The following is a 12,521-nucleotide window of genomic DNA, read 5'->3' as shown; positions in this document are numbered from 1 at the left end:
TTTTGGGGCTCTTTTATTGGGTCCATAGATATTTATTATGGTTATGTCCTCTTGTTCAATTGATCCTTTAATCATTATACAATGTCCTTCCTTGTCTCTTAGGGTGGTTTTTGTCTTAAAGCCAATTTTATCAGAAATTAATATTGGTACTCCTGCCCTTTTTCGATTGTCATTTGTTTGACATATCCTCCTTTTCCAACCTTTGATTTTTCATCTGTTTTTGTCTTTGTCTCTAAGGTGTGGCTCTTATAGACAGCATATTGATGGGCTGCCTTTGTGTCAAGCTCCTTCCAGGTGTGCCTACCGAGGTCGAGTCGCCCAGACTTTAACTCAAGGTTCTAAGCCCAAGACAGGAGACAGTCAGGTGCTCTGATTTCCTAACTTGTCCCCTGCTAGCGAGGTGAAACTAATCCAAAATACCAGTGGGCAGTGAGTCCTACCTGGAGGTGACTGGGGAGAGGGAGAGGTGGCCCTGCAGCCTCACAGATATTTTACTTTCTTCATGAACCCCCGTAGCACCTTGATGGTGGACAAGGCCCCAGGGCTGTGCCAGAGTCTCTTGCTCTTGTCTCAGTAAATGCAACTCTTCACCCTAGAAAGGGAAGAGATTGTCTTGGGTTTTATTATACCCAGAACATTACCAATTCTAATCCACTAGCCATTGGGTAGGAGCTCTGGTGCCCTAGTGCCTAAGGCATTAGACTGCTAACTAGAAGGCTGGTGGTTCAAACCCACTAGCCACTCCTCGGAAGGAAGGTTGGACAATCTACTTCCGTAGTGATACTGCCTCGGCAACCCAAGGAGGGGTTGCTGTGAGTCAGATCCAGCTCAATGGCAGTGTGTTTGGTTTTGTTTTTTTTTTTTAGCCATCTTGGGTTTTGCTATCCAAGCATTATCATCCCCAGTCCCCAGGTGGTACAAACAGGTTGACATGCTCCACTGCTAACCACAGGGTTGGGGGTTTAAGCCCACTCAGAGGCACTTTGTGAGGCCTGGTGATCTCTTCCTAAAATGTCAGCCATTGAAAACCCCATGGAGTACAGTTCCACTCTGTCCCACATGAGTCACCATGGATTGGAATCAACCCAATGACAGCTGGTCTTCTGGGCTTGTCCCCAGGACTTTAAGCCATTCTACCTGGACAATGTGGGACAGGAACTGGCAGTTGAGGTGGCTGAGAGAAGGCAATGAACATGTCTACTCTGTCCCAGGCCCTGTGCTAAGCACTTGGCATTCCCTATGTCTTTCACTCTTTGAGATATTCCTATGAGGCAGGTTTCAGAGGAGGAAATTGAGGCGGGGAGATTATGAAACTTGGCCAAATCCCACAGTTGTTGAGTGAAGTGAGGACCAGACCTGCCCCCTGATCTGTCTGGCTCCAGATCTAAGATCATCATCACTCAGCCCTCTATTTCCCTAGTAAGCAATGTATCAAAGAATAAGGAACTCTTACTGCAGGAGAGCCCCTAACCTGAAATCCCACTGGATCATCCCATTCTCATTTAGGGGACAAAGGTGAGCCAGCTGAGGCCAGTAATACATTCACAGTGGGAATGCCCATGGCCCACTGGGTAGCCCAGTCCACTGCTCTGGTCCTGGGTAGCACCCTGGGTGACTCAGGGAAACAATAGGGGACATGGAGAGGGAAGGCCTGGAGTCCAGTCCCTGTTCCATGATCTCCTGAGCTGGGCACCTTAACAACCACCTCACTCCCACCCAGCCACTGGCAGAAGGGCAAAAGCCTCCCACTAGTGACACGCAGCCCACCCTGACCAGACGGGTAATTAAAGGCAGCTCTATCCCCTCCAGGGACACCAAATGTGGCATCTGAAAAGGGCCAGCCTTGGCCATTCCCCACCCTTCCTCTTTCCTGTCAAGTCAATTCCCACTCATAGAGACCATGACTGACAGAGCAGAACTGCCCCATAGGGCTTCCAAGGCTGGAATCTTTATGGGAGTAAAGTAGACTTGACATTATGAAATCTTTATGGAAGTAGACCACACATCTCTCTACTGTGGAATGGCTGGTGGGTTCAAACTGCCAACCTTCCAGTTAGCAGCCTAGCACTTAACCACTGTGCCATCAGAGCTCCTCCTCACCAGTCTCCTAATCCTCACATGTGTCTGTGCTATGTCCCCTAATGAGTACCTGGAGAGCTGTGATGAATGCGTGAGTGAATGGATGAATTCCCAGCTCATCACGATACAAGGGGTGCCCTCACCCCTCCTCACTTACACGGTCACAAAGGACCTGGCCTCAGGTGGACCCCCAGGAAACACAGGGACAAAAAGTCTGGGCCAAGCCCCTTTTGCCTTGGTGCATCCCTCAAAGTAAGATAGGTCACCAGCAGCGCCATTGAAGCCACCACCAAAGCCTGGTCAGGCTTCCTCCTCTTGTCACATGTATATAAATCGGCATGGTCTGACCCTAAATATGGCCTCAGTACATCCCACCAGCATTTCCATCAGTACACAAGGGATACAGGCTTCATCAAGTGGACTAAGTGATTTTCCTTGAATAGGTTACCGAGACCCCAACCCAACAAAAGAAACAATGCAAGCTCTTTGTACATAAAATATCTTCAACAAAGATGAGCCCTTTTGCATATACAGTACTACATTGTCAGTGATGGCAAGCATTGATCTACAGGTGGACAGATGGGTGGATAGGCTGAACGATCAGGTATGTCTGGGCAGGGGGTAGTGCCCAGGACCATGTATAGGGTTGGCAGATGATATTTCTACAAGCATATTTGTACATGCTGTAACAATGTCCAGGTGTAACTCCTGTGGCTCCCAGCCAAACAGAAGACAGGCGCATGAGCTGAACATTTACATTAGGTAGATACACTCCTTGGAGAGATTAATCATGGGAGAATAGCAGGGCTGTGTATGCACAGGGAGATAGCTCGGGGGGCAGAAGTGCTTGGGAGGGAAGGACACAGGGAAGAAGTAACTATGGGGAGGAAGTGGGAAGGGAGCTGTTGCATTATGGGAAATTGTGGTCAATGTCATAAGACAAAGTGTTTGTGAACTGCTGCATGGAAAATGAATTTGCTCTATAAAATTTCACCCAAATCAAAAAAAAAAAAAGGATGTCCAGGTGTAAAGTAGAGCTGACAAGGGACAAGGTTGTGATGACTTCTTGGCCACAGCCAGCTACCCTGATGGAGTGGGTAGTTGGACCTGTGGGCTTGGGATCATGGTCACAGGGGACATCAAGCTCAACTGGCATAACATACTACACAAAACATTGTTCTACATCTTACTTTGGTGACTAATGACTGGGGTCTTAAAAACTTGCAAGCGGCCATCTAGATGCAACAAGGGGTCTCTCCTCATCCAGAGTAAAGAAGAATGAAGAAAACCAAAGACACATGGAAACAATTAGTCCAGGGGACTGGTAGGCCATGTGAGCCTCAGCCTATATGACCATGAGACCAGAAGAACTAGATGGTGCCCAGCCACCACTGTCAACCACTCAGAGGGACACTGGTGCAGGAGATCCTGGACAGAATGGGAGAACAATGTGGAACAAAATTCAAAATCATTTAAAAAAAAAGACCAGATTTGCTGGTCTGATAGAGGCTGGTGAGAGCCCTGAGACTATAGCCCCTAGTGCAGGCTAGAACTGAACTCACACCTGGGGCTTCCAGCCAAACAACAGGTATATGTGTGAACATTTATTTACATCAGGGAGATAAACTTGAAGGGATCAATCATGGGAGAATAGAAGAGCAGTGCTTGCACAGGGAGACAGCTGGGGGGCGGGGCAGGAGTGTGTGGGAAGGAAGAACACAGCGAAGAGGTAACTACAGGGAGGAAGTGGGAAGAGAGCTGTTACACTGTGGGGAATTGCAGTCAATGTCGTGAAACAAAATGTATATGAACTGCTATATAGAAAATGAATTCGCTCTGTAAACTTTCACCCAAATCACAATAAAAATTTAAATATATATGTATCTTCAATTAAAAAAAAAAAAAAGTCAGGGCCAAGATGCCAAGTTCCAGCTCAGACACTGAACACGTGTACCCTCAGCTAATCACTTCCCTTCTTGGGTCTCAGTTTACCTGTTTCTGCTTTTGTTCAATGGGATGATGAACCGCCCTTGTTCTGCCAGCCCCCAGGGTTACCAGGAGCACAGGCAAGAGCACTCAGACAGGGTCAGGAGCAAATGACTGCTATCAAGCCCAAGGTCAAGTGACAGCCACTGTTTGCAGGCAGATGCTGGTAACAGCAGCTGCCACCGCTGAGCTCAGCTGTGTGCCAACACTGTCTGGCATGCTGACATGCACCCTCTGATTTAATCCTCTCCATAACCTGGAAGGAAATTGAGTCTCAGAGACATTCAGTTCCTTGCCCAAGGACACACAGCAAATAGTTGGGGGAGCCAAGATTCAAACTCAGATTTGTCTGGCTCATTCCACCACACTTCACTGCCTGTATATGCTCACCTACAGGCCCATCATTCACTCATGTACTTCACTGTGCACCTGCTTTGTGTCAGTCATCATGGAGGAGGGTGAGGAAGGCCCAGATCTTGGGCACACAGGCCCTGGCAGGAACAACGTCCTGCCGGAAAAGTCAGTGAGAAGGGAGGCAGAGGACACATCAGGCCTCAGCCAACAGGCAAGATGTCCTAAGGGCAGACCTGGAACTGCTGGGATTCAGGCCATGCCGTGGGGGTGGAGAGAAAGGACACGGCTGGAGTTAGGTCAAGGGAGGACAGGGAAAAGCAAGGCATGGGGGCCATGAAGCTCTGGGCTAGGGTTGTGGAGGGCCAGAGGGATTGGGAATGGCCAGCACCCTAGTGGACGTCCAGGCCCTCCCAGAGCTCTCAGGGGAGAACCAGCCTTCTTCCTTGATCCTTGGGAGTAAGGAAGAGGAAGAGAAAGGGGATCAGGAGGGCCCCAGCATCAGGACAGGAGTTGGAGGGGATGGAAAACATGCAAAGAACATGGGCAGGAAGATGAAGACTCTGAAGGTATGAGGGACACAGGGCCTGGAGGGACAAGGGCTGTATTTTATTCAGCCAAGGCCTGGCATCTAGCTATCACTCAATAAATGTCAAACCGGGCAAAAGAGAGTTGGAGACCAAGGCAGGAGAAGCCCACATCTCAACCAGATTCCACCATCAGATCCCACCTCTTTCTTCTTTGGAACAGGATAACATTGCATCCCATGGGAAACTCCACCAGATGTTAGTAAGTGGGGCAGCAGGAGGAGGAGAAGGAGAATGAGAAGAAGATAACAAAGTGGAAGAAGAGGAGGAGAAGGAGGAGCGGGAGGAGAAAGAGAAGGGGAAGAGGCAGTAGTTGGGAGGTGGGTATTCAAAACAAACACAGATTCTTAACTGTTCAAACTGCACCACTCATCTGTTAGTCTGTCATACTGTGGCGTCATACCATGATGCTGGACGTGATGCCACTAGCATTTCAAAGACCACTTTAAAGTGTTAAGAAGCTGTCACTTTGAGGACTGAGGTGCACCTCCCCTGAACTACGGTGTTCTCAATAACCTCACATGCATGTGAAGGCTGGACAATGAATAAGGAAGACAGAAGAAGAACTGATGCATCTTATGAGTTGAACATTTACCTGAGGTAAATACGCTCCTTGAAGAGAACAATCATGATAGAAAGAAGGGCTGGTTTTTTTTTTTTTTTTAGGATTTGGGTGAAGATTTACAGAGTAAATTCACTTTTCATACAGCAGTTCACATATACTTTGTCTCATGTCATTGACCAAAATTTACAATGCAGCAGCTCCCCTCCCACTTCCTCCCCATAGTTACCTCCTCCCAGTGTCCATCCCTTCATACTCTTCTGCACCCTGAGAGGCCCATTGTCTGCCAACCCTGTATATGAAGAAGGGCTGTTTTGCACAAGGAGACAACTCAGGGGGCAGGAGTGCATGAAGGGATGGACACAGGGAAGAGGGAACTGTCGGGAGGAAGTGGGAGGGGAGCTGTTGCATTGCGGTGAATTGTGGTCAATGTCATGAGGCAAAGTGTATGTGAACTGTTGTATGGAAAGTGAATTTGCCCTATAAACTTTCACCCGAATCACAATAAATAAATAAGAAGTGATGCATCTGAATTATGGTGTGTGCAAAGAAAATTGAACATCCCATGGACTGCCAGAAGAACGAACCAATCTATCTTGGAAGATGTACAGCCAGAATGCTACAGAAGGGACTTCGTCTCACGTCCTTAGAACCTGTTGTCAGAAGGAACCAGTTCCTGGAGAAGAACATCTTACTTGGTCAAGAAGAAGATCAGGAAGAATGGGGAAGACCTTCAACGTGAGGGACTGACACAGTGGCTGCAACAATGGGCTCAAACACGGCTACCATTGTGAGGACGGGGCAGCGTTTCCTTCTGTTGCGCAAAGGGTCGCGCTATGAGTCGGAATGGATTCGATGTCACCTAACAACAACTTGCAGAACTTAAAGCTTCCAACATGCTAACAGGCTCCACAGCTCTAAAAAGAGGAACTAGAAAGCAATGTTTCCCAGTCTTATTTGCCCCTGAAACTTCCCAGAAATGCCCATCAGTGTCCTGAGGAACACAGGGGTCTCTGAGGCAGCGTGTTGGAAACGTTGGGTCAGGCATTGACCTTTGTTTGGAAGCTTCATCCTTGGGTTATCAAGTCTGGAAACATCTTCTGAGATAGTCTAGCCCTAGCCCTCATTTTACAGAGGGGAAAACTGAGGCCCAGAGAAGGAAGAAGGTTGCCAAGGCAACACAGAGCCTCAACAGCACAGTTGGGACTTGATTCAGCCCTTGGGGCTCCCCGCCTAGAGCACCCTGCTCTCTTGTGTGCCGCCTGGAGTTGAAGACAGAACTGAGCTCCCAACAGGCCTCTGTGTACAGCCACGGGCACCCCAGACAGGAGTCCCTCATGTCCCAGCTCTAGTGGTCCATTCCAGCTGTGCTAGACCACAGCTGTGCTGGGGCTCTGGTTCCCTCTGGCCTCTCCCACCAAACTCTGAGTCCTTCAAGGCCAGGCCTGGTCTCCATCACCAGTGCCCTGCACAGAGGGGACATTCATTGCCACATGCTCACAGCAGTGGGAAGGATTCAGGGCAGACACCAGGAAGGCCATTCTGGCAGCTGGGGTTTGGACGACAGGAACAACCAGTCTCCTCTGAAGGCTTCTGAGAAGAGGGCAGAGGCCAGGCTGCCCCGAGGCAGCACTGGGCACTGGCCCCAGCTTCCTTGTTCGAAGACAGGGTGGGACTGGAGGGGAAGGGAGACTCAGGCCCCAGGAGCTGCTTTCCTGGCCGGGCTCTGCGACCCTCAGCTTGGACCCAAAGCAAGGAGGGGGTGAGAGTGCCTGTTGTAACAGGTCCCAGAATGCTGTCTTTCTCCCGAGAACTCAGGCCCACCGCCTCCAGGAAGCCACTCCTGCCTGCTCTAGCCTCCCCCATCTTTTCCTCCTTGGAACTCCGACAGCAACTCAGCTCAGTGAGTTGGGCCCTAGAGAGGTCAAGCGCAAGGAGGAAGACATGGCCCTGTCCTCAGGGGCTCTGAGTAGGAAGCAGGGATTGGATTGTGCGGCGGCGAGGAGGGGTGGCAGGTACTAGGCTGTCTCCTCCTCAGTGGGAAAGAAATGGAAAATCCCAACCAAGCATCCTAGCACCCCTCTGAGAAGGCCTGTGAGAGGGCCTGAGGTGTGAAGAGGTAGGGACGGCCCTGAGAGGCAGGCAGAGCAAGTATGGAGACCCACTGGGGACTCTGTCCTGTGTGACTACACACGGGGCCAGTGGCAGAGAAGCAGAGTCATTAGAGATGGGGCTCAGGTCCCAGACCACAAACCACCATCCTTAGCTGTGTGAGTCTGGGCCATAATCGAACCTCTGTGTGCCTCAGCTTCCCCTCTAGAGTGAGACTAACAACAGCACCGGCTCATAGGGTTGTTGAGGGACACATGACAGGAGCCGCGGAGCAGGGCCCACAGCGAGGCTCTGCCACGTTGCCTTCTCTGGGAAGAGGGAGCAGGCTGAGGGCCCTGACTGTGATCTGAGAATAGGCTTCCAAGACCAGGCCATGAACTCCTGAAGGGAAGTGCACAGTGGCTGTCAGTATACACCTGAGCTGTGGCGAGCACCCCTCCCCACTTCCTGGGACTAGCCTACTACCTAGATTTAGTTTTTCTAATTCCATTTAGTGAGCACCTACTATGTGCCAAATATTCAGCTAGGTTGTATGTGTTTGTGTGTCTGTATTAAAAGTTGATAATTTGGTATTAAATCACCAACACTTTACACATGAGGAGACTGAGTCCTGAGAGGTTAAGTAATTTGCCCAAGTCCACTTTGCACTAAGTGGCAGAGTTCTGGACTCCAAGCCTAGTGCTCTATCACTACCCCCTAAACTGGCAATAACACAGCCTTGTCCAGATATGGGGGTGGTCTCCCTCCCAGACACCCCCCTACCCTGAGCTGGAAGCTTTATGAAAGCCCACCTGCTCACCACTGTATCCTTGACCCTCAACTCTCCAGTGCACAGCCCCTCCCCCAGTTGCATCCCACAACTCCCATGCACCCCTGCAGTTCTGGGTCCAAAGCTGCAGCCCTCTGCCCTTCCAGCAGGGGGTCAGTCACAGCCTCAAGACTCCAGGGACCCGAGTGGGGGACACTGAGTCCTGCCAGGGAGCTTTGGGAAAAGAAAGATACCAGGGCCTCATCCCCAGAAAGCAAGACTGAACTGGTCTGGGTGGGACCTGGGCCTCAGCATTTGTTTGTATTACAAAGCGATTCTAAAGTGCAGCACAGATTAGAACACAGGCCCGGAGCTGGGTAGAAACTACCAGAAATGTAGAACCTCACGTGTGCACCTTTCTGTTTGAGAGGTGCTGCTCTAGGCCAAGCCCCTCCACAGGCCAGAGGGTGGGGAGCACGGCCCTCCGCTGGAGGAGGCTGGTGTGGGTTTGAGGCGCCGGGAGGGGGACCGCCAGTGGATCCCCAGTACTCAGAGGATGGAGTCCTTTCTCTGTGCCTCTCACTTGCCCTCTGATGGAATCAGGGAGAGTCTTAGGCCCACTTCACAGACAGAGAAACTGAGGCCCCACTTGACCAGGCATCCCTCACCCTGCCTGGCACTTGGAGCTGCCGGTTACCTAGTCCTCACACGTCAGTGCATCTTGGGAGGTGCTGGGGGGAGGGCAGTCATCATCCCCACCCAGGTGAAGAACTTGGGGCCTGGGGCAAGGAACACCACTGAGCCTTCTCAAAGCAGGCCCGGTGCCCTTTAGGAAGAAGACTCTGGGTGTTAAGGGTTTAAGGGTCACTGCTGACCCAAAGCCACTCTGGGGGCAGTGGCATCGTGAGCTGTCTGCTGCTACAGTTCTACTTCCTCTCCTCCTCTCCGGGCCCATCTCTGAGTTAGTCTGGGACCAACCTTAGCATGAAACCCCACTGCTCCTAACAGGGCTCCCTCAGTGGGCGGAAGTCTGACTGCTCCAGGACCTGCACACTTCTGGCCTCTTTCTGTGAGGAATGAGCGTGGGAAGAGAGGGAGGGCCAGGGTCCATGGCCCCAGGACCTCACTGTGAAGGGACAAACCTCGTTTGAACAAATTTGACTGGGAGGCGGGGTAAATGGCTTATCAGCATCCTTGGGGAAGGGTCAGGAGTGAGGAGTGAAGGGACCCCAAGCAGGGAGTGAGGCAAACACTGGCACTGGCCAACCTGGTGTCTTCACCCAGAGCCCTTCACCCCTTCCAAATTCCCTGTCCTCCAGAGATTAATATGGGGCCTTCAGCCTCCCTGCAGGGGTTGCCATTGTGGTGGGCAGGGCTGTGTTCACAGCAGGGGTCCCTCCCCATAGCCCTGATCACCTAACAGCTCTGTCCCCCATCCACCCACCCAGGCCCACCTGCTTCATCCCACACCTTCCAAGCAAGCCCAAGCTAAAGCAAGAAAGAAGGAGAGAAGGGAGGAGATGGGGCGAGAGGCCCCTCACCCCCACCCCATCTAGTGTAGCCTCTCTGCAGACCACGAGCCCCCATCCTGGCACAGCTGGGCCAAGGGGGGCAGGAGGAGGCTAAGAGCTGGAGAGGGGTGGCTGTGCAACCCCCACCCCGCTTCCTAGCCCTGGCGCCTCTCCCTCCACAGCCACCCCTCCCCTGCCCAGGGGGGCTCAAGCCTGAGTCTCAGGGACTATGGGGAGAAGGGAGGTCCTTCCCCCACCCTGAGGAGGAATCAGGAGTGGAAGGGTGAATGGGGACCCACCGGGAGAGATGCCGTCGCAGGCAGCAGGCAGGGAGCAGCGGGTGTCCAAGGCTGCTGCCGGGAGAGGACCGGCTGGATGCGCGTCCCTCAGTCCCTCTGTCCATCCAGGGCGGCTCCTCTCCGGGCGGTTCTGAGGCCGGGCGGGCGCTGTTAAAAAGCTTTTTATGTGTGTGTGTGTTAATCACATGATTGCCGTTCACCTGTATTTCGAACAAAGACAGCTCACTGTTTCAAGGCCCCGAACAAGAGTCTGGGCACAGGGAAGAGAAGGGGGGCGGGGGAGGAGGGTTGGCAGCGCTGGGGGTGGCATCGAGGAAAACTGGGGGGAGATTGTCCAAGGCCGGCAAGCGAGAGAAAGAGTAAACCCTTATCAAACTCCTAATTCACTGGGCTCCGGGGCCCCAGACACACTGGCCCGATTGTCTGGCGGGTTGTGTGTGCAAGCACGTGTGTGTGTGTGTGTGTGTGTGTGTGTTTCAGTGTCCACTCCCCCCACCCCCAACATGCCTCTGCCTCGTGTGACTACTTCATTGTGTCCCATTACCCACCCCCACCCCCACCCCCTGGTCTTTCCCAAGCATAAGGCCTGGCCTCCCCAGACCCCTTTTCCAGACCTACTCCAGATAGGACCTCCTTGGGCTGGGCCTGGGGCCTGGCCTCACAGCAGAGGACATCTGAACCAGGCCACCAACACAGCCCAGCCTGGCCTGTCCCTCCATGCCCACCCCACCTCTGCCTTCACCACCCTGAACTCTGTAAGAGAGAGACCTAAGAAAGCCATCAGACATCAGAGAACAGGCAGGGAAGTCAAAGGGTGGGGGCCACCCAGCTGGGGGTGGAAGAGCTGAGGGGAGAGATGGGCAGAGAGGGAGGGAAGAGGGAGGTAGGATACCTCCTGACCCTTCCTTGGGATGGATAGTAGGAACTTCATGGCAATCAGCATTGGACTCTCGCACCCACTTGGCCCCCCGGAGAGAGGGTGCGCTCAGTGTGGAGGGAGTGGGGGCCTAAGAAGAAGGACCATTTGAGAGGACCCCATCCCCCATCCCACACCCAGCCTCCTGGGAACTTTAGTCCTGTCTCTTCCTTGAGCCAGGCCAGGCCTCTCGTAGGACGACTGGCTGGTGGGAGGGGTCCAGGGGTGCAGCTGGGCCCTGTGCACTGGGGGTGTCCAGCTGCCCCTTGCCTCACCAAGTGTGGCCAGAAGTACTCTCTCTGGCCCTAAAAATCAGGGAAAGAAGAGCACCCTGGCTGGAAAACAGGGCCTGGCACCTCAGTAAGTTTTGCTAAATGAAGCCACGCAGGCCGGCCACCCTCGGCCCACACGTCCACAGAACCCTCTCCAATCTTCTCCCCTTCTCTCCCCTGTCCTATGCAGACTGCACTCAAGGCAGAGGCTCAGGTCCCCAGTTCAGCCCAATTTTCCTCCAGACCACAGGTTCTGCCCCTCATCCCCCATGGTTTCACTCTCCTGGCCTAACCAACCTCATTCCCACTCTCCCTGACCAGTCCCAAACTGAGTCCAAGTGAGGTGGGCCTGGGGTGCCCAGCTCAGCTGGGGGGTGGGGAGGAGGCTGGGGCGCTGGCGGAGGAGCCCTCAGTCTTGGGGATGAAGGCAAGCGCCGGAGGCTCCACCTTCTTCTGCCCTTCCCCCCCCTCCCCCTCCCTGCTCCCCCCTCCTTCCTTCCCCAGCCCTCGGAGGGCTCAGTGCTCAGTTAGTCTCGGGTAGTCCGGCCAGGGTGGTTGGTGGTGAGGATTCAGGCTCCGTCCAAGCGAGGCCTTGGCCTGCGGCTCAGGGCCCCCCGCCCCTCCCTCTTAGCCCAGCCCGCGTCACCCCCCAAGCCCCGAGCTGGACCGCACACCTTGGGACTCGGTTTTCCACTTCCTAAAGACGAGCACCAGACTGGAAGAGAGGTCCGAGGAGGTGAGTGAGCGCCCCGCTCCCTCGACCCCGCGCCTAGGAGCCCGCGGTGGGGTGAAAGGAAGCTGACACCCCTGCTGTCCCCCACCCATCTCGCCTAGGCCCGGTCCGGGCTGGGGCAGGCGCAGGGAAAGAGGAAAGGTGAGCGACACGGTGGGAAATTCCACGAGCGGGGATTAGAGCAGAATAAAGAGTCCGTTTTTCTACCTTGCCATCAACAAACTTGCCCCCAAAGGAGGTTTCGAAAAACCCAAACCCACCCACAGCTAGGGACGGTTGGGACCAGGTGGTGGGGAAAGGCGGAGGCGGGACGTGCCGACCTGGGGACTGGCATGTGCCAGGGCTCTGGGGCTGGAGCGCTCAGG

At 53.4% G+C, this 12,521-nt stretch overlaps 1 protein-coding gene across 1 annotated transcript in view; it reads left to right on the top strand.

The window, feature by feature from the left end:
* The window catches only part of SOX10 (SRY-box transcription factor 10), a 109,739-nt gene that overhangs the window by 89,162 nt on the left and 8,056 nt on the right, over positions 1-12,521 (top strand). The window contains exons 3-4 of the mRNA XM_007941753.1: positions 12,055-12,159; positions 12,258-12,297. Coding sequence (XP_007939944.1) covers positions 12,055-12,159; positions 12,258-12,297 — 145 coding nt within the window. The remainder of the gene's footprint in view (positions 1-12,054; positions 12,160-12,257; positions 12,298-12,521) is intronic.

This window comes from Orycteropus afer, unplaced genomic scaffold, assembly GCF_000298275.1.
Source record: "Orycteropus afer afer isolate SDZICR_OR568_19922 unplaced genomic scaffold, OryAfe1.0 scaffold00083, whole genome shotgun sequence".
Lineage (NCBI taxonomy): Eukaryota > Metazoa > Chordata > Mammalia > Tubulidentata > Orycteropodidae > Orycteropus > Orycteropus afer.
Note: the sequence above shows the minus strand (reverse complement) of the source record. Positions and strands in the feature narration are given on the sequence as shown.